Consider the following 21,828-nt stretch of genomic DNA (forward strand, 5'->3'; position numbering starts at 1 on the left):
GATGAATTGACCAGAGACTAACCAACAAAGATGTTGACATATTGGGCCTAGCTAGATGCTAATACTGTGCAGCAAGGAATGTTTGAGTGGGGACTAATTTTATAAGTGGTCGGCTCATTGGTGAACATTTCCATATTTCCATGACTTAGATTCTCTGTGCAACCTACTTAACTGCAGAGATTGGGTAATATATACTTTGGATAATACCGCTCTGCTTTTCTTTCTAGAATCTACCACTGGGCTTTCGTCCTCTCTACCCCTGCCCTTTACTAGGCCTTTGGCTAGTTCTTTGGCTCCCTGCCCATTATGCCAATTCTGCATCACTAAAGTCCAGAAATTGGTCTCACAGAAATGGACTTTACACACACCTTCAAACTCTACTTGGTCTGTCTCTATTTTAACACATTAAGCTTCTCAGGACATTTAAGGTTTACAGTTTTGGTCAGAACTGTAGTTCCAAGTCAAATATGTTTTTCTAAGAGCAAATAATAAGGGTTTTAGTAAACTTTTTATATCATATGGTAACATCAATGTCTTCCTATGTGTCTCAACAACAACAGAACCATCAGTGTTGGAACCCTGACTCTTTAGCGAGGATATGAACACAGTCATCATTCTATAAATTAAGAAAAGAAAATACTGTTGCATATTTATGTTCAAATAGTTTTCTATGTACTGAGACATGTTTAATACTTTGTTTATAAATTTTAAATTTTAAAACTTAGCTTAGTCCTAGGGATGAAGTATTTTCTGGCTATGATGACTTCAAATCATTACCAGAAAGTGCATTGAGCAATATTTTCACATTATGATTTAAAACTTTGACTTTTTAACAAAATATCATCTAAAACACTTATGCTGTTGGATAGCATATTCTTGAAATGTGTGCAAAATAAACAATCATTTATTTTCCTTTTTGCTGTTTTAAAGCAATTTTTATTGGGTTGAGGGTGTAGGTTTCAGGATATAATGTAGTTTGCCAAATTCTGTAATCCTTTCTTTTTTTTTTTTAATGTCATACAGGGTGTGGTGCCTTTAGAGAACTTTTTTTTAAAGTTGTGGTTCTTAAGAATGAAATCTTGCCATTTGCAAGACGTGGGTGGAACTGGAGGGTAACATGCTGAGCGAAATAAGTCAATCAGAGAAAGACATGTATCATATGACCTCACTGAAAGGAGGAATTCTTAATCTCAGGAAACAAACTGAAGGTTGCTGGAGTGGTGGGGGGTGGGAGGGATGGGGTGGCTGGGTGATAGACATTGGGGAGGGTGTGTGCTATGGTGAGCGCTGTGAATTGTGCAAGACTGTTGAATCACAGATCTGTACCTCTGAAGTAAATAATATATTATATGTTAAAAAAAGAAGAAGAAGATAGCAGGAGGGGAAGAATGAAGGGGGGGAATCAGAGGGGGAGATGAACCATGAGAGACTATGGACTCTGAAAAACAAACTGAGGGTTCTAGAGGGGAGGGGGGTGGGAGGATGGGTTAGCCTGGTGATGGGTATTAAAGAGGGCACGTTCCGCGTGGAGCACTGGGTGTTATACGCAAACAATGAATCATGGAACACTACATCAAAAACTAATGATGTAATGTATGGTGAGTAACATAACGTAATTAAAAAAAGTTGTAGTTCTTGGTCTTTTTTTTTTCCTTCATTTTTTCAAAAATAGCAAGATAATCTAAACCCCACAAGGAAATTCTGGTTCCTACTATTGGCTCCTGGGTTCCCCCACTATTAAAAGACAGATTATTCCCTGTAGCTAGTTTTTACTTATTTTCTTGCTAGGAGTGTTTACATTCTTAATTGTAAGCTCATTATTAGAAATGAAATCTTGACAAGAACTATTTTAATGTTGGTTTTTTTTTTTTTGGTGTGGTGTGTTTTTGTTGTTGTTGTTGTTTTGGCTAGAAAGGTGAAACTAATTTAGAGGGAACAGCGCAGATGAGGCATCTAGATTCAGCTATATCCCTTTTGCGGTGGTGTGGTTGTTGAATATCTCAATGAATCCATTCTGTTCTTGTTTTTCTTTTATTAACCCCTAGTTATTGGAAAGCACTTAACAAAATAAGAGGATTAAAATTATTTTTCTCTAATTAAATAAAGGAAAGCCTTGGTTCCACAAGGCTGGAATTGTTCTTCTTAGAAAAACAAATTTTCTGTGATTCTTAACTCATCAATGTTACAGAAAGAAATTGTTGGAAAAGATCTTTTAAGAACAGAGAGATGCCAGCAAAGAAACACCATTTTCAGAACAGAACATGATGAGATCTGATGATTTGGGTTCTGTCTTCATTATCTGACATAGTTAACGACAATGCACTCACAAATCGCTTGGCTGAAAATACGATTTTAAATCCCTGCACAGAAACCTGTCTCCCTATTCTCATACACCAGTAAAAACAGCGAAGAATCTATTGAGGGAGTGTTTATAAGTAAAAAGATAAGAGCCGGAGTTAAAATATAACACCCTTCTGCTTTCCCCTTTTCTTGCCTTAGATCTGTGTGTTTGAAGGCGACAAAAATAGAGAGGGAACCCCAGGTGTCCAGCAACCACCAAGCGCTAACACGTCTTTTTGTTTTGTTTTGTTTTGTTTTGTTTTAAAGCAACTAAGGAAAAACACTCCCCAAAGCAAGCCAGACTTCCTCTCTGTGAATCGTCTGTGGATCCCGAAGTCAGGTCCGGTTTGGGTACCACTCGGCAGGGGTTCCCCTCCTCTCCTCCCCACAGGGCCCGCGGGCGGGATGTGACAGGGGCTGTGGGTCCCGGAGCGCCAGGGAGGACACGCCCGCCCGCCCCAGGAGGGGAGGTGGCTCTGGCCTCGGAGCCGCCCCCTCCCGCCGCCGGAGAACAAACGGGATATTCAGCAGTGGCCTGTGGCTGCCAGAGTAACTCCTCTGGGGAAATTAAGCGTCAAGTCAGCCAGCACCGTAATCGCCTTTAAAAAGCGCCCCCACCCGCCTGCCGCGCACACCCGGATACCTGGGCTGCCCCGCGGCTGCGTGCGTGCGTGCGTGTGTGTGTGTGTGTGTGTGTGTGAGAGAGAGAGAGAGAGAGAGAGAGATAGGGCGGGGAAGCGAGCCGGGGCGTGTGCGGCGTGCGAGCCAGTGTTTCTGCCCGTGTGTGCCGGAGGGTGAGCTTGGGGGGGGTGCGACCCGGTGTGTGTACCGGCGGGCGCGCCGGGGTGGGAGCGAGCCGCGCGCGTCTACACCGGCCATGAGGGGCGCGGGCGCCTGGGCCGCGCTCTGCCTGCTGCTGGCCGCGGCCGCGCAGCTCTCGCGGCAGCAGCCCCCGGAGAGGTAACGCGACCCCCCGCCCGGGCTCCCTCTCTCCCCGCCTCGCTCCCGCTCTCCTGCAGCCTCGCCCGCGGTTTTGCTCCAGCCGCGTCGGGGCGCCCGGGGACGCAGCGCGCCACCCCGCGCTCACCCGGGCTCCGGCGTCCGCTGCCCCGGCGTGGGCTGCCCCAGCGCTCGGCCGCGCGCCCCCAGCCCGGCCTGCCCGAGGCCCCCGCCGCTGGCCGCACCACCACGTGGCGGGGGCTGAAGTGGACCGGCGCCTCCTCCCCCACAGTGCTTCTGCGGGCGGAGGGAGGCACGAGGGCCCAAATCTGTGCACTTTGCTTATTAGTTGTTTTCCCCCGCCGGGACGCTTGGCCCAGAGACGGAAAGCCTAGGGGAAAACCCGAGTCGCGCGGCGGGCGGGGAGCCGCTCCCAGAAAGTTAACTCTTCGCCAGCCTCCGCCACAGCTGCCAGGACCTGGGCTGGGGGACCCGCCCCGTGGCCACCTTTGGCATCTCCTCTTCCACCTCCATCACCAGCAACCTCCCTTTATAAATGGGAGGCCCTGCCCATGGTCAATGACTTTCAGAAAAGGGGAGGAGAAGTAGGCATCTCTCTACATCTAGGAAATGAAAACTTTCTTGTATTAATCAGTTGCTTGTCTGTCTTTAAAACCATGTGCTTCGCCTAGCTCTCAACTTCTCTCACTCACCTCCACTCCCCAGTTAAATTTTCCATTTACCATTTTCCTATAAGCTCTTTCTACTACGTGGAGCATTTGATTGCTTATGGATGGATGGGTAAATAGATGTTGTGTTATTAGGATAGAGATAGATGGCAACTGGACTGAATGTTTTATTGGACTGTAATTATTCTAAGAGCTAGCAAGTATTTCACATCCCTTATATGGTGCAAATATTTATTAATCAATATTAACTTTATCCATATTAAGAAGCTACAACCTTTCTGAAGTTGACATTAGATTGTTAGACCTAGTTTCAAATTAAGTTTCCTTCTTTTATTTTACCAGACCTGTTTTCACATGTGGCGGCATTCTTACTGGAGAGTCTGGATTTATTGGCAGTGAAGGTTTCCCTGGAGTGTACCCTCCAAATAGCAAATGTACTTGGAAAATCACAGTAAGCATTTTTTTAAGGGTATTCTCCTGGGAGTGGGTATTGGAAACAGTGGAAGGCTGCTGCATTTTTCCTCTGGTGTCAGGATTTGGGTAGGGGGCAAGTGCCCGAATAGTGAAATGTTGGATTTACCTCAACTATTTGGGAGATTTTTATTAATAGAACTAGTGGTGTCCTGCATTAGTGATTAGAAAGGGCACAAGATAACAGTTGAAGGAATAAATTCGTAAAGCAGATGTGTTTCTGAAAACCCATCCTGATTCAGTTGAGTTTCATGGATTCAAAATTAAGGCTGTTTTCAAAGGCTTGTTGTAATGACTTTTAGAATCCATTTGTTACCTGTGCCTTGCACAAATGTCTCCCAGTGGGGAATAGAATTTCAAAGGTAATGCTCATCACTAACTGCTTTATACCCACTATGGGTAAAAGAGAAAAAAAAAAAAAAATCCCACTTAATGTCCCTGACTTAAAACCACCACTAAAGGCAATCTATGAATAGAGAATAATAATAATTGTGTGGTAGGGAGGGAAAGCCTAAATATCAAACAAAGGCTAATAAAATGCCCATGCTGGTTAGTAATGACATAGATACTGAGTCAAGAAGTCAGATTTCCAGACAGCCATCTTAAAAAAGGAGTTTAGATTTAGAATCAGCTAGATTGAGTCATCTTTCCAGTCAGTATGATAGTGAGTCTTCTTCATTTTTTCATTGTTGGGAAGTTGTTTGGTAATTGAACACATTGGTTTACTGAGAGCTTTATTCAGTCAGATTGTGCTACCCACTGATTGTAATTTTTAAAAGTAGCTACCTTTCACTGAACACTTACTGTGTACTAGACACTGCATCAAGTAGTTAACAAGCATAAACTCACCAAAACCTTGAAATCACTCTGAGAAAGTGACTATTATATCCCCATTTTATAGATGGGGAAGCTGAGGCCTAGAACAATTATGTAAATTGACTTGATCAGACATTTGGTAAGACCAACTTTATGTAAAGTGAAACCTGTTTTGCAGTGAGGCATTCCCATAAACAGGCAAATATGAGGGGCCCCCCTCCTTAATATAAAGCTTGGCTCCTGTATGTTTGATACTTTCCTATAAAATATTGACTATCTGATAAACTGGTACAGATTTCATTGTGCTATTGCAACACATGGGGTCAGGGAGAATAAGTCATAAAAAATAGCTTTGAAATATTGGTATTAGCATAAATGTGAAATAAGGCTTTGAAATAAACATGTAACTTGGTTTTCATATTACAGTTGTGTTTCAATAGTAATTTAATGGCTTTAAGTTATAAATGGTCCAAGGAAGTTAATGACTGAGAGGCGTCATGTACCTTACAAGTAGAAATTCATGGTTGGCTGTATATTTAGGGTATTATGGGAATTGTTGGTGTGGCATCAAACTTTGATGGGTGAAGGGTGTCCAGTGAAAGTTTTCCTTGGTAAAGGAGTGGTATGTGTCAGGAGAGGCCTGACTGACTACCATATTCTTATGTGGGGGGAAGGGAAGTATAATGGATGTTCTATTTGGATGTAATATAAAGGTAAGGCATATGGGCTCAGCAGTCAAACTTCCCTGGATTCAAATTCTCGTTCTATCACTCATAAATTGTGTGACCAGGATTCATCTTTTTTAAACCTCGGGATTGTTGTGAAGATAAAATGAGTTAGTACATGTAAAACCCTTTGGCTCGGTGTTGGGATTGTAATAAGTACTTAATAAATGTTAGCCATCACCATTATCATTTTCATTATCCTCATTATTGTTGGTATTGACTTCTCAATCCTTCAGACCCTTGGATCAAAATGGCAGATCACTGCTACCCCCTTACCTCACTGGCTAAGCTGGGCTTGGCATCAGCTCAAAACAACTCAGACTTTTATGGAACAATCTACTTTGTCATCTGTATCTAGGAAGAATTATTTCTGTGTTGGGTTCTCCTGTAATCTTGCTAAAGAGATTCTGTGTGAGTCAGAACTAGGTCGGCTTCCAGGAACAGAGACCCAAAACAACAATGGATCTAACAGAAGTTTGGTTCTCTCTCACATAAGAGAATCTAGAGGTAGGCAATCCAAGATTGGTGTGGCAGCTTCAAGCCATTAGGCACTCTGTATCTTTGTCTCCCCCTGCTTTGCCATACTCAGATGTGTGTGGTGGAGTTCCAGCCATCATGTTTACATTTCAGCCAACAAAAAGGAAGAAAAGAAGAGTGTATGTCCTCCCTTTAAGGACATTGTGCTTAATTACATGCAACTCACTGCTTACTTTTCATTGGCTAGTTCTTAGTTACACGGCCACTTCTTGCTGCAAGAAATCTGAGAAAGGAAGGCTTCGTTTCAGGTGTCCATGTGCTCTGCTAAAATTCAAAAGTCTTCTTTTGAGTAAAAGTTTTCTATCACCTGTGGAAAGAAGGGAAAACAGGCAGACGACAAGCAGTCTCTGTGACATATTTATTTGTGGTTTCCTCAGACTGCCTGAAGTGATGTTCATAAAGTTGAGTAACAAATACCAGCCTTTTTGGAAAAGAAAAAGTATTTTTTCTTTTTTTAGAAAGTATAGGTAATGTAGAAGAAAGGACTACACAATTTGCTTTTCTAGTTAAAAGCTTAATAGTTTTCACTCTTAGCCAGTTGAGTTTATTCTATTCCAAGGGGCTGTGTCTTTTATGTTTGCATGAGTAGCCACCAAGAACTTCCAGAGAAGCCCAGCAAGTTCTCATTATAATTACTGCCTCTGCTATTCACAAAGGCCATGGGTGCTCTCAAGGTCTTAGTTTGACAACATTTTTATTTCTTTGTATTTCATAGGGAATAGCACTAACGCATTTGTAAAAGTCTTCTTCATTCTTCTTCACGGTCCTTTGGTTTGTCAGAGTAACAGAAGGTTAACTCCCCAGCTCCCATAGATCCTCGGGGACATAAAAAGAGGAGAACTGTGGTAGCTGTAAAGCTGGTGGCCCCTTCAACAAATGTGTTTTGAGTGCTAGGTACTATTTGGGTTATAGTAGCAAACTGAAGGCAGCCAAACTCCTTAGCCTCATGCAGCTAGCATTCTAGGTTGGAGAGATAGGCAATTAATGTTTAAATAAACAAAAAAGGAAATATGAAGTAGTGGTAAAGGCATTATGAAAATAAAATAGATACTACTTCACTTCCATTAGGATGGCTATTATAAAAGAAAGAAAATAAGTGTTGGCAAGATGTGGAGAAATTGGACCCCTTGTGTATTGGTGGTGGGAATGTAAAGTGATGCAGCCTGCTGTGGCAAGTATTTCTCAAGAAATTGAACATAAAGCAGAATCAGACCTATACATTCAGAGAACAAATTGATATTTGCCAGAGGGGAGGGAAGTGGGGAGTGGGCAAAATGGGTGAAGGGGCGTGGGAGATACTGGCTTCTAGTTAAGGAATGTGTAAGTCATGGGGATGAAAGTACAGCACAGGGAATATAGTCAATGGTATTGTAATAGTGTTTTGTGGTGACAGATGGTGGCTGCATAGCATGATGTATAGAGTTGTCCAGTCACTATGTTGTACACCTGAAAGTAATGTAACATTGTATGTCAACTATAATTCAATAAAAAAGAAAAAGAAATTAAACATAGAATTACCATATTATCCAGCAATTCCACTTCTGGGTATATACCCCAAAGAAGTGAAAGCAGGGACTCGAGCGGATATTTATACATCCGTGTTCATGACAGCATTAGTTGCAGTAGCCAAATAAACAAAATGTGGTATAGACGTACAAAGGAACATTATTCAGCCTTAGGGGCACCTGAGTGGCTCAGTCAGTTGGGAGTCTGCCTTTAGCTCGGGTCATGATCTCAGGGTCCTGGGAGGATCCCCGCATCGTTGGGCCCCCTTCTCAGCGGGGAATCTGCTTCTTCTCCCTTTGGCCCTCCTCTGCTCATTCTCTCTCAAATAAATAAATAAAATCTTTAGAAAAAAAAAAAGTAAGGGAATTCTGACACATACTCCAGTATGGATGAACCGTGAAGACATTGTGCTGAGTGAAATAAACCATCACAAAAGAACAAATAGTGCATGATTCTATTTATATGAGGCACCTAGAGTAGTGAAATTCATAGAGACAGAGAGTAGAATGATGGTTGCCAGGGTTTGGGGGATGGGGAGGTAGTATTTAACGGGTAGAGAGTTTCACTATGGGAAGATGAAGAAGTTCGGAGATGGATGGTGGTGGTGACTGTTGCACAACGATGTGCAAAGGTCATTCTGGCTGCTCTCTAGAGGATGAGTTGTGGGGAGTTAAGAATGGAACAGGGAGACCAATTAGGAAGCTAATTTGGCATCGAGGAGAGAGAAGACGGTGGATTGGACAAGGCCGGTAACAAAGGAGATGAAGAAACAAGGAATTTTTTGCCCAAAGCAGTTCTCTCAGCAGTTCTGAGTGCAGTTAGGATGTAGTGGCACCAGCCAAGAGGCTGGATACACCAGGCTTCGGATCCTTGCTTGGTAGCTGCTCCAGATGGGGCTGAGCTCTGGTGTGGCCTCATCCAAGGCCGTCTATTAAAGGCTTTCCCAAAGTGGAGGATCCAGTCCATTTTCCTACTCCTGCAGTTAGTAAACCAAGAATAGAGTTTCTACTGGGTGATTCATATCACTTCTATTAAACATCACAGAGATGCGTGATTCATATCACTTTTATTAAACATCACAGAGATGATTCATATCACTTTTATTAAACATCACAGAGATGCGTCGGGGCTCCTGGGTGGCTCAGTCGATTAAGCGTCTGCCTTCAGCTCAGGTCACGGTCTCAGGGTCCTGGGATCAAGCCCCACTTTGGACTCTCTGCCCAGTGGGGAGTCTGCTTCTCCCTCTCCCTCTCCCCCTCCCCTCTTGTACTCCCCCCACTAAATAAACAAATAAAATCTTTTGATAAAAAAAAGAGTTTGCAGAGGTGCCTCAAAATGGGAGTCTCAGAGTGGCCCTAAAATTCGAGTTCCAGTAGTTGGCAAGAAATATTCTGCCTCTCACTCCTTACCTGCCTCTTATTCCATTCTTCCAGATTAGAGATGTGTTCCAAGCAAGGTGGCTTTCCTCACCAAATGGTTTTCCTTGAGCTATATCTTATCAGTAGGAGATCGAGAGTCTAATGTTAGTATTTGTATGCTTTGAAAAAGTTGAGCACTAGTCGTCACAGCCAAACTTCCTAGCTAATTGTAATGGACTTTCTGGTATGGAAATACAGCCTATAGATTGGAAATTTAGATTTGTTCTTAAATTACAGTACTTTAAAATTTTCATAGCTATTTCTTGGACAGCTGCACTGTCTCATACACTATCTACATTGGCTACTTAATTGGCTAAATTACAAATTCAGTGTCTCAGTCACATTAGCCATATTTCAAGTGCTCAGTAGCCACATGTAGATAGGGGCTATCATATTGGACAGTATATAATATGAATATTTCCATCAACACAAAAAGTTCCTTTGGACAGTGCTGTTCCAGAGAACTTTTGAGGTTCATTTTACTCACGTAAAGATATGATGAGGACACCGTGCTCTGTGCTGCTTAGTTGTACTTCTGCTTTGCAAGTGGGGAAGCTGACCCTTGTTCTGTGTGGTGTTGAAATTGTGACTGGAACTCAAGCCTCTTGACTCAGCTTTATCTTTCTGGGTACAACTCTTGGTGACCTCAACCAGTCTTAGGTTTTACTAATTAATTTTGCTATGAAAAAATACTTTGCTGAATATATTCTCAAAAATGTATGGTTAGAGATTAAAACAGAGAATTTGAGGGTGAAGAAATAGTTAAATATTTTGTAATCCGTGATGAGGTTGAAGGTTTCTTAGTTTCCTATGAGAGTTGATTTTCGGAACTGGAATTTAAGGGGCCTCTGCATAAAAAACCTCCTTGACATGGATGGTGGGGGCAGGAGTTAAGTATGGTTGAGAGCTAAGGTATGTATAATCCTTTGGAAAACGGTGGTTGATCTAAGCAGGTTTGGAAGGACAGCAGGACTGGGTTGAGACAAAGGTCACCTGAATTGACTTAAGGATGAGAACCAGTAACTCTAGCTATACCAAGCCCTGCAGCAAGAAACGAACCTCCAAGTATTGACATAACACCCACCACCCAGACCTCTATCACAGTGGTCCTCCTGCTAGGTACATGTGTGTCCAATGGGACAAGGCTCTGCAGGAGACAGTAGATCTCTGAGATCCCTAAGTGGAGGAGGAGAGAGTGGACCACTGTGAACCAGAACAGAGCCAGTGTGATGTAGTTCACTGCTATGTTGCCAAGACAGATTCATGAAGAGCCCACCAGGTATGGTTCCAGGAGCTGGAGACACACAGATGAATGTGTAGGACATGTGGACTTGGGGAGCTGCCTGGGAAGATGTGTTCCCCCCAGGCTCTGAGTGGCAGTGAGATAAAGCTCAACAGGCACCTTGCCCTCTTGGCTCCACAGGCGTCCCTGACACAAAGGTCTCCATTCCATTAATGGTGTCATTATAAATTCATTGCAAACATAGCAAATCACCAACACCTTTTCTGTTCCTTGGTCTTTTCATCCATAACTGGTTCATTTTATAATACCATGGTAGAATTACAGATTCATATTGATGGTTTGACACAATTTTTGAATGGAAAAAAATAGGCATTAGTAGCAAAATAATACCTTCTGAAAGCAACTATTCAGAGTTTGACTTGGGCTCCCTATGTTATGGCCGGTTAAGTGGAACCAGCTGAATCTTTGTTTATAGCAACTATACAAATTAGAAGAAACTGGAAGCCTAGAACTTTCTGGGAAGTCTCCTGGAATAGGTACGTAGGAATTGTTATTTTAAATCAAAATTAAAACTAAACGTCACATCTGAATGTGTTGGGCAGTTGCTGTCATTAACAGAAACAGCAGTTGGTATGTAGATAAAGGTGAAGATGATTTCGTGCTTGGATTTAAAGCTGGGCATGATTTACAAGTTTTTTTTTTTTTTAAAGATTTTATTTATTTATTTGACAGAGACACGGCAAGAGAGGGAATACAAGCAGGGGGAGTGGGAGAGGGAGAAGCAGGCTCCACACTGAGCAGGGAGCCTGATGCAGGACTTGATCCCAGGACCCTGGGATCATGACCTGAGCCGAAGGCAGACGCTTAACGGCTGAGCCACCCAAGTGCCCCTACAAAAATTTTTTTAAATGAGATACTTCATTTATGTTGTCCTGTTGTTACAGATCATTATTGAATTACAAAGTATTTATTATTTATATCTCTTCTTTATTCCTCCCCCCCCAAATTTAAAGGTATTGAAATTAGGCAATTATTGAAGGTTTCAGTTATTATTTTCAGTAGAAATCTGGCTTGAGAAAAATCAGCAAACATTTGAGGAATTTAAAATTTGGCAGAGGTTCTTTTAACTCTGAACTAAATAATTGTGGGAGGGTCAGAAAGTCACAGATCTTTGCCAGAAATGCGAGAACAATTATAGCAATGAATAGACTCACTCCCATTTAAACTGGAAGTGTGTGGCAAAATTTTCTTTATCTAGCTAATTCATGCAGAAGATAAAACACAAATTATCACATGTTGAAGATCTTTGGGCTCCCAGGTAATGCATGTATGATCATTTTGATAACTATTTTTTTCTATTGAGGTGGAATTAAATATACTAGTTATTATATAGATTGTAGATATAAAATAATGTGTGGTTTTCAGCATACCTTCAAATATATTGTATCATTTTATTTCATTCCCATCCAATTCCTTGATGTCAGTGGGATACATATCAGGATGCCCATTTTACAAGTAGGGAAACTGAGGTCTAAAGAACTCCTAATATTGTCATTCCTGCAAAGATATGAAAAGACTAGAGAATTTTTTGACCCATTGATACAAAGGCACTGTTACAGGCTTATTGAGCAAATAAAGGACAGTTCACTCAATGCTTATTGAATATCTACTATTAGCTAAGCTTTGGGTTGGGCCCGGGGGGGTAAAAAGGAAAGGCAGAGTTTCTGTCCTCAAGGAGTTTATAATCGGGTATGGAGTAGTTAGACAAGAAAACCAGTAGCAGTTATGTGTATAAATGACAGTGATGCTCACTGCAAGTCATAAGTACTGATCATGTGGAGTGAGTCTTAGTTACATTTTTCATTATTGAAGTTCTTAGATTAAGTAAATGAAAATAATTATTGCCTCATGCAAAGAGTAAAAGATGTTATGACCCATTTTACATCTGTGCTACTCTAAGACTTGAGAAGTTGTTAGTGTCCTTTGTTTGACATCCTAGGGCCGTTTTATAGCACCTGCCTTGATATTTCCAAATATGAGAATAAACAATTATATAAGGGCATTCCTGTACCATTGCCTTGGGGGTAATTGTGCCACTAATGTATGTGACAGTCATCATACTGAATCCATCCTCCAAAAGCCTGATTAAGTTTAAATGGCATTCACATTTAAAGAAATGATACGTTAAAAATGTGGTGGGGATATATATTTTCCCAAAAACTTTCTTCATGAGAAGAAAGACAGCAGTGGTGGGGCATGGAGTTGTGTGAAAATTGAAACAAATAATGATGTTCTACTAAGATCAGTGCTAGGTATATAATTTGAGAAAACAAATAGTGGATTTAGACAGGAACTCAACGTTTAAGTCACTTAATTATACCTAAGGGTATGGCGAGGGGTTCTAAAATTACTGTAACTATTATTTCCCTGGCATAACCACAGCAGGACAGATAGGGGAATGGAATTTTGGCTTTAAACACATATTTCCTGGCTTTAAACTACATGTAGGATTTAGAATTATATAGAGACTTAAATTCCGATCTTAACTATGAGGGTTTTTTTTAAACATACATATACATTTGTTGGACTAGACTTGGTTATTTCAGCTGCCTTGAATAGTAATTTAACCCCATGCTTGACTTAATATTATTTACATCTGATTCCTTAGTCAAGATGGTGATAATTAGCAGAATGTATGCATACCCAAGCTTGAGGACAATATGAGTGGGGTGAGAGCACTATTAGCTGTTTTCTATTTGTTTTTTTAATTGAGTATAATTCAGATACTTTGTGATTCTTAGGGCACTGAAACTGTCCCAGTTAGGTTTCAGTTCATAAGGCACTGGAAGAATTAAATAAAACCTGTTCCTTTCTCCCTTAAGTCCTCCAGGGAAGCAGGGAGAATATGAATGCTAAATAAATAAGCAAGTAGGTGACATTTTCCCATTGGGGCCTCAGTCCAGTTTTTCTAAACTTGTTTAGTTTTCTTCTTGTTTTTTAAGGACCTCTGTTGCTTGTTTTTGTTTTGTTTTTCTTTGTTCTTTCACATGAAAATCAAATACATTTTTGATTAAAAACCTAATGTTTTATAAATGCTCTTATTTGTACTGCCTGTATTTTTTGTGCGGGGGTGAAATAGAAGCCTTAGAAAGGGCTTAATGAAGAGGGAAGAAAATGAGAAACCATAAAAACAGTCTTCATGTTTTTCTGAAGAAAATTCTCTTTAATAACACATATTAATGATGAAAAAGTCATTCTTTCCTGAAACATTGCTTTAATAATGGAGCACCAAAATAACACATTTAAAACCTCTGTGTTAAAAAGCAATATAAATGGAGAAGGCATTTAACAGAGGTAAAACACCCAGAAAGTATTTTAAGGAAAATGTTATTAAAAAGACTGATGGAATTACTTTTATTCCTTGCCCACCTCCAGAGTTCAATTTATGATGTGAAATTATGGGCAAATTAGAATCGTTCCATAAATTTGCAGATTCCTTACAATCTCATCATGTATTGACAATACAGAGAGAGAGAATTCTCATTTGTTAGTTGCTCTGTGCTGGAGCCCAGAGAAGCATTTAGGGGGCTCCTAATTCTCAAGGTTTCTCTTTTCTCCCCCCCCATTCTTCTGCTTAGGTAGGAAAGTGTTCCTGTGAACGGTTTTGCTGTCCCCTGCTTCTGGCACAGTGAAGTTTTTTATGTGTGGATTATGGCTTCTTGATCCTATGAAAATGTAATCACTACCTTCATCTGACATAGTTGCACCTTATAATTTAGCAGCTTTAACAACAGTGGCAACAGCTCTTTTGGGTATACTTGAATGTCTTACTCTAGGAACTTTGGAGAATAGAAGTGTTTTCTTCAGATATATTATTTGTTAGATTGTGACAGTCAATGTGGCAAGTCTTTGGAAAACCGGTATAAACATCTAAAAATAAATGGAACACCCACAGAGGAGTGGGGAGTTGGAATTAAACCAGCACATGCTCTGCCACTAAATATCACCTCTCTTTCATCACCTTACCCCCAAGACGCTCCTGAGTACTGCACATAATAAAATATTGTTTCCCAAAATGTGGAGGGAGGTCAGAGATGGGCTGTTCCGTGGTTGAGGCTGACAAGAAGGGCGCAGGGAAGCCAGTGGGGATATTATTGCTGCTTACTGTTCCTAGAAATGAATTGATAGGAGTCTAATTGCTAGACAGAGACTTTCTAAAAGCCCTAGGCTATGATTGACCTTCTCTGAAAAAAATCATAATTTATTAATTCATTAAAACCATTTTTAAAGTACCTACCAGAGACCAGGTGCTGGGTTGGGCCTGGAGACGGCAATGAAAAGAAAACCACATCCCTGAATAGGACAGGAGGCGATAAGGAGGCTCTTCCTAGTCAGGGAGATGTCCCTGAGATGAATGACAGTGACACAGGGTGACAAGGTTCATGGTTAAGGGTTGTAAACGTGGTACTACTCAGTGACTAGAAGAATGGTTATTGGAGAGTCATACTGACATACTGTTGAGCCGTTTACTAGGTATGTGATGCAGTTTCCAGAACTTTCCAAAGTTGGTTATTATGGTCAGACCTGCCTTGTAGGGGTTATGTGAGGACCGAAGGAGATAGTAGATGAAAGGTCCTTGGCTTGGTGCTTAATACAAGCATGCACTCATAAACTGTGGTGGTAGTGATTATTTTTTTTTAACCTCTCTTCTAGGGCTGTAAAAAGGCATAAAAGGGTGGTGTTTGTGTGGAACTTGTCTACAAGCCAGTGCGTTTTAAGCTGGATGGTAATCCCTTTGGGGCATGGCTAGCTCCCATTGGAAATACCCGCTCCTACTCACTATGTCCTTTCTTCATTTAAAATATGATCTTTCATAAGACTTTGTCCACAGAAGTACTTCCAAACCTTCCCTGCTTCTGCTCAAGCCATGTCCCCTCAACCAAATACCTCCCACCCCAGCACCAACCAAGAGTGCCCCTTAACTTTTGAAACTAGGATGTTTAGAAACAGAGAAAGGATTGTAAGTTAAAAATTGAGAGTAATTTTCTATCTTTAGAGATAGGGACTTCACTTCACCTCTGGAGCCTCAAATCACCAGAATAGTCCCCGCTAGTCACACAAATAGAGTAATGAATTTATTCACTTATTCCTAACAGAGACACCTCATGATAGAGTGGTTAAGAGTGTGTAATTTCTGGAGTCAGACTGCCTGTGTTCAAATACCAGCTCCGCTATTGTGGTGTAAGTCCTTAAAGATGACCCCCCAATACCACCCCTCCTGGTATTTATGCCTTTTTCTAGTACCCCCAAATATTGAATCTGGGCTGGCCCTATGAAACAAATAGAGTGGGGCAGAAGTAACATGCATGACTTTGGGGCCAGGGCATAAGAAGTCTTAAAGCTTTTTCCTTAGTCTCAAAACATGCGCTCTGAGGGAAGCTAGCTACCATGTAAGGACTGTGAGGAAACCCAAGCCAACCATGTAGGGAGACTTCATGATGGGGGGGTTGGCAGAGAGGGAGAGAGAGAGAGGGAAAGAAAAATGCCTAGACAGGACCCAGTTATTCCAGTCTTCCCAGCTGAGGTGCTAGACATGGGCGTAAAGAAGTTATCTTGGACAACCAGTCCAGTTAAACCTTCAGATGACTTAAGCCCTAATTGATAACTGATGATAATTATATGAGATAATTCAAGCCAGAAACCACCCAGCTGAGGCCGGTAAACTCACAGAACCGTAAGAAATAAGAGTACATTGTTTTAAGGCACTGAGTTCTGGGGTGGTTTTTTTTAGGCAGCAATAGGTTACCAAAACAATTAGTTACTAGCTGTATGGCCTTGAGTTTGTTAGTTAACCTCTCTGTACCCCATTTTCCTCATGTGTAAAATATGGCTAATGATATTCCCTACCTCATAGGGTCACTTTGGGTATTTAGTTATTGAACGTATGATATTAAGGTGATTTCATAGAGAAAGAACCGGGAAAGTAAATATCCTGACCCAACTCCCTTTCCTATTTTCAATTCCCGTTGTGCTTCCCACAAGCAACTGGAGGACAATTGTTGATGCATTCATTCAGATCAACTACCCAGGAAGGAGAGTAAAGTGGAAATGGGAGGAGAATGGATCTGGAGAGGCAAATAGAAGCCACTGGACACAGGGAACCTATATCAGGGTTCTCCAGAGAAACAGAACCAGTAGGAGTTATATATGCATACACATGCAGGCATGTGCACATAGAAACATCTACACGTGTCCTTATAAATACATATGCACAAATCATAGAAATTCACATGTATATATACATACATACTTAAAGAGATTTGTTTCAAGGAATAGGCTTATGCAGTTGTGATGGTTCACCAGTCCAAAATTTGTAGGGAACCTGTCAGGCAGGAGCCGATGCTACAGTCTTGAGGCAGAATTTCTTTTTCCTCGGAGATACCTCAGTTTTGCTCTTAAGGCCATTCAACTGATTAGATGAGGCCCACCCACATTATCAGAGAGTCTCCTTGAAGTGAGCTGATTGTAGATGTTAACACATTTATCAAATACCTTCACGGCAATACCTAGATTGGTGTTTGAATAACCACCTCAACCAAGTGGACATGTGAAACTAACCATCACAGAGCCTCTGCAGGTTTGGAGCAGGGGAGTGTCAAGGGTCTTCCCGGATGCTGTGTTGAGAACAGAGATTGGGGTGCAGGAGTGACAGTAGTGAGACTAATTAGGAGGCTGTTGCTGTAATTTAGATGAGGGAGGATGATGGCTTGAACCAGCATGGGAGCCATGGAGGTGGTGAGGGCTAGTCAGTTTCCAGATATTAAAAATAGAGCCAAGAAGGCTGATGGACAAAGTGTGAGGTGGAAGAAAAAGAGGAACCAAGGATGGCTTCACGGTTACCGGCCTGTGTAAACCAGAAGGATGGAGGTACAATCCATCAGCCGTGACAGGGAGGCCAGCATAAAGCAGATTCAGTGGGGGAGGTCAGATGTTATTTTGACATGTTAAGCGGAGGTGTACATCAGATCTCACAGCAAAGTGCCATTCCAAATACTACGTATCCAGCAGAGAGACCAGGTGTCAGGTAACAGTTTGCTCCCTATTCTTGAATCAGTGCTTTAGGAAGTAACAAAAAGTAGAAACATGATCAGATGGCAGCGGCTGAGCCCCTGTCTTTAAAGCTTGAGGTTCACGAAACTGGGTGCAGACATGACTATGTTTAGACATGGTGGCAGCTGAAGATAAAGGTGCTTTTTGAAATGAAAAATGGTAGATAGTAAAACAGTGTTTCACTTCACTGATAATGCCAGTAAAGGCATTTCTTCTATTTCAAATACACCTGCTCTGGTGTATTAGAGTAGTAAATCTTGTTTCTTGCTAGCCTAAACTATTACTCAGAGCCAGAATGTCACTATTTTACATTGAAAGTAAGGTATTGGAATCTTTTGAGATTGAACCGTTTTACAAAAGGTTTGGTTGCTTGAGACGTTGGCATACTCCCAACACTGGATGTTTTTCTTCACTTTTTAGAAAAGTCAATCAACTTATTATTGGGCATATTTTCAAGCCACCCCTAAATGTTGGAGCAGAACATGAAAGATACTTTCTAGAGCTAAATGTTATCAAACACAGAATCAGGAATCCATTCGCTGCTATTGCCCAGATTGAAACAGTTAGCTTTCTAGGTCTTGAGTGTGATATGTCCATCAACCTGACATTTTACAGAATGCTGCAGTTTATAATGAGAAATCACCTCATTATTCTGGGTCCTAATTTGATTTGAGTACCCAGAACTATGTGACAAAGCCAGCAAATACTTGCTGCCATTCTTGACATCCTATTATTCTTAGTTAGGCTTTTCTAACTTGTAGTGATAAGAATAAAAAATCAAACTGACTGCCTTGGAGACTAGTACCAAATGTATTGGCGTACTTTACGATCATCTCTCTTGTTTATGTGAAAATAGTATTAATTGTAAGATAGTAAATTAATTTTAGGCTTTTTTTTTTTTAAAGATTTACTTATTTATTTGAGAGGGAGCGAGAGAGCAAGAGGGAGAGCACAAGTGGGGGGAGGGGCAGAGGCAGAGGGAGAAGCCGACTCCCCACCGAGCAGGGAGCCCGACCCCTGGGATCATGACCTGAGCTGAAGGCAGATACTTAACCTACTGAGCCACCCAGGTGCCCCTTAATTTTAGGCTTTTAGAAACAGACCTTAAATTGGCAAACTATGTATATTCCCAATATCCATTAAATGGTCCACGGAGGGCAAAAGTTGGAGAAACACTCTTCTAAACGATGCTTTCCTTAAGAGCAGATGCCACAGTTATCTTTGTCCTCTCCTTAGAGCCCAGCACATGACCTGACACATAGTAGGTACTTGATAAATATTTGATTAATTTATTGAAAAAAATTGGATCGCCTTTCTGGGAAAAAAAGAATTATCATTGTTCCCTTGTGGTCCTGGCCCCACTTTCAAGGAACTTAGATGCATTTGTCAAGAGTTTACAAGCCATTGCTTTCTGAGTTTTACCAGTGACAAGTTTTCATACCAGTCACAAGTTTTCATCAACGTTCTAATTCAGTTTTCTCACCTATGTCAGGTATTTTTCTGAGCAGAGACCAAGAACCACAAGTCACAACCCTCCATGACAATGCAGCTTTAGGTCCTTTGGGAAACTATCAAATTACCCACTGATACTTTCTGCATTTATTTGTATATGGAGTGGCTGTTATTTCTAATTAAGGATATAGTTGATATTAACAAGATGGGATAAATTGGATGTGGCATGTAAAAACTTGCAGGATTTTTATGATAGGTCACAGGGTGATGGAGGATGACTGGATTTCTTAGTAATTTGTTATGCAGATTCATATCAATTTCAGACTTTTCCCAAATAGCAAGTTTCAAGTTTGCATGATGATGTGGATGGCACTTAGCTAGTAGCTTTGTTGTGATTGACAATACTTGTAATTTTAGCCAGCATTTACTGAGCCTTAAATAAGTGGCAAGCACTGTTCTAAATGTAGTAAATTGATAGATACGTGTTTACACCACCTGCGCGGCACTCTGTGTTTCTGCTTGTTTTAGTTTGGTTTTTTTTTTTTTTTTCAGGTGTACTTTACATATAATGCACGAACCTTAAATTTGCAATTCAATGTATTTGACAAATTCAAACACCTGTCTAACTGACACCTGTATCAAAATAAACATTTTCAGCACCCAGAACCTTCCCTCTTACTCCTTTCCAGCCAATTTCCCATCCCTCCAAAAGGCAAGTAGCATCGATTAGTTTTTCCTATTCTGGAACTTCATAAAAATGGAATAAGATGGAATGTACTCTTTTTTTCTTCATAGTTTGCTCAGTATAATGTTTTTTGATTTATCCATATTGTTGTGTTAGTAGTTTGTTCCTTTTATTGCTAATGACTTTATTATATGAATACACCACAATTTGTTTATCCATTCTCCTGTTGATGGACATTTGTGCTTTTTTCAGATTTGGGCTACTATGAATAAAGCTGCTATGAACCTTCTTGTGCGAGGCTTTTTATGCATATATGTTTTCTTTTCTTCTGGATGCATACCTGGGAGTGGAATTGCTGAGTCATGGGATAGGTATATGTTTAACTTTATAAGAAACTGCCAGATCAGTTTCCAAAGTGATGACCATTTTACTCTCCCACCAGCAACGGTAGAAAGTTGGGTTTGCTTTACATTCTGGCATTTGGTATCATCAGTCTTTCCCAATTTTAGCTATTCTAGCGGGTTAATGTCTTATGGTGATTCTAGTTTGCATTTCCCTAGTGGCTACTGGGATTGACCACTTGCTCTGTACATATTGGTCTGTCTTTGTGACGTGTCTGTTCAAGTCTTTTGCCCATGTTTTTTATTGGATTATTTGTCTTTTATCATTAAACTGTAGGAGTTGTTTATTCCGAGTATAAGTTCCTTGTCAGATAAATGTATTGCAAATATTTTCTTCCCATATGTGGTTTATCTACTTATTTTGTTAACAGTATCTTTCGATGAACAGAAATTTAAAAAATTTGTGAAGTCCAATTGATCAGTTTTTACTCTTGCAATTAGTGCTTTCTTGCTGCCCAGGATTATAAAGTATTCTATATTTTCTTCTAGAAGTTTCATAGGTGTAGCATTTACATTTATGTCTGTGATCCATCTCAAATGAGTTAGTGTATGGTGTGAGGTGGGAGTCAAGATTCATATTTTTCTGTGTGGATGTCCAGGTTTTGCAACATCCTTTGTTGAAAAGACTGTCCTTTTACCCTTTGAAGGGCTTTGCCACCTTTGCCAAAAATTGATTGACCGTATCAGTGTGGCTCTATTTCTGGACTATCTATTCTACACCATTGATCTATTTGCCTTTCTTGACTGTTTTGCCATTGCTCACAGAAGTCTTTTGAACATCATATTATGGTGATAACAACCCAATTAAGTGAACCACATTTTTAAAAAAGAGAAGAATGAGCCTTAGATTAAGCAATCTCAACATATCCCCATTTTCATTCTTCCTTCCCAGTCACACAGATTATTCTAAGCTGTCCATACTTCAGTTTCATTTTGCTAATATTATTGTTGACCCTTGAACGATGCAAGTTTGAGTTGCATGGGTCCATTTATAAGTGGATTTTTTTGGATAAATACAGTACAGTACTGGAAATGTATTTTCCTTATGATTTTCTTAGCACTTTCGTTTCTCTAGCTTTATCGTAAGAGAATGGTAAATAATACATGTAACATGCAAAATATGTGTTAATCGACTTTTTATGTTTTTGGTAAGGCTTTCATTCAGTATTAGGGCCATTAGTAGTTAAGTTTCAGGGAGTTAAAAGTTATTTGTGGATTTTCAACTGCGCGGGGAGTTGGCATCTCCACCCCCCACGTTGAACTCTATATCATGAGTTAACATGCTAATTACATAATATCTTTTTTGTAGTTATTCCTAAAACTTTCCTGTATGTTTTAACTGGTGCTCTTTCATACTGTCCTCTGCAAAGTAGCGAGAGGCCTCCCATCCTTAACCAGGTATTGTTTCTTTTTATACTTTGTAGAACTGTTGCTGTGAAGAAATTAAAGTGGTAAGCCCATGTTCCTAACCAATGGATTCTTTAAGAGGGGCAGTT

The 21,828-nt window shown here is 40.7% G+C and overlaps 1 protein-coding gene across 1 annotated transcript in view; it reads left to right on the plus strand.

The window, feature by feature from the left end:
• The first annotated feature begins 3,017 nt into the window (after positions 1-3,017).
• Positions 3,018-21,828, plus strand: part of PCOLCE2 (procollagen C-endopeptidase enhancer 2) — a 68,704-nt gene continuing 49,893 nt past the window's right edge. The window contains exons 1-2 of the mRNA XM_025881105.2: positions 3,018-3,300; positions 4,311-4,419. Coding sequence (XP_025736890.1) covers positions 3,218-3,300; positions 4,311-4,419 — 192 coding nt within the window. The 5' untranslated portion in view covers positions 3,018-3,217. The remainder of the gene's footprint in view (positions 3,301-4,310; positions 4,420-21,828) is intronic.

Source organism: Callorhinus ursinus, unplaced genomic scaffold (genome assembly GCF_003265705.2).
Source record: "Callorhinus ursinus isolate GAN/ISIS: 27379988/994484 unplaced genomic scaffold, GSC_fseal_2.0 scaffold1, whole genome shotgun sequence".
NCBI classification, from domain to species: Eukaryota; Metazoa; Chordata; class Mammalia; order Carnivora; family Otariidae; genus Callorhinus; species Callorhinus ursinus.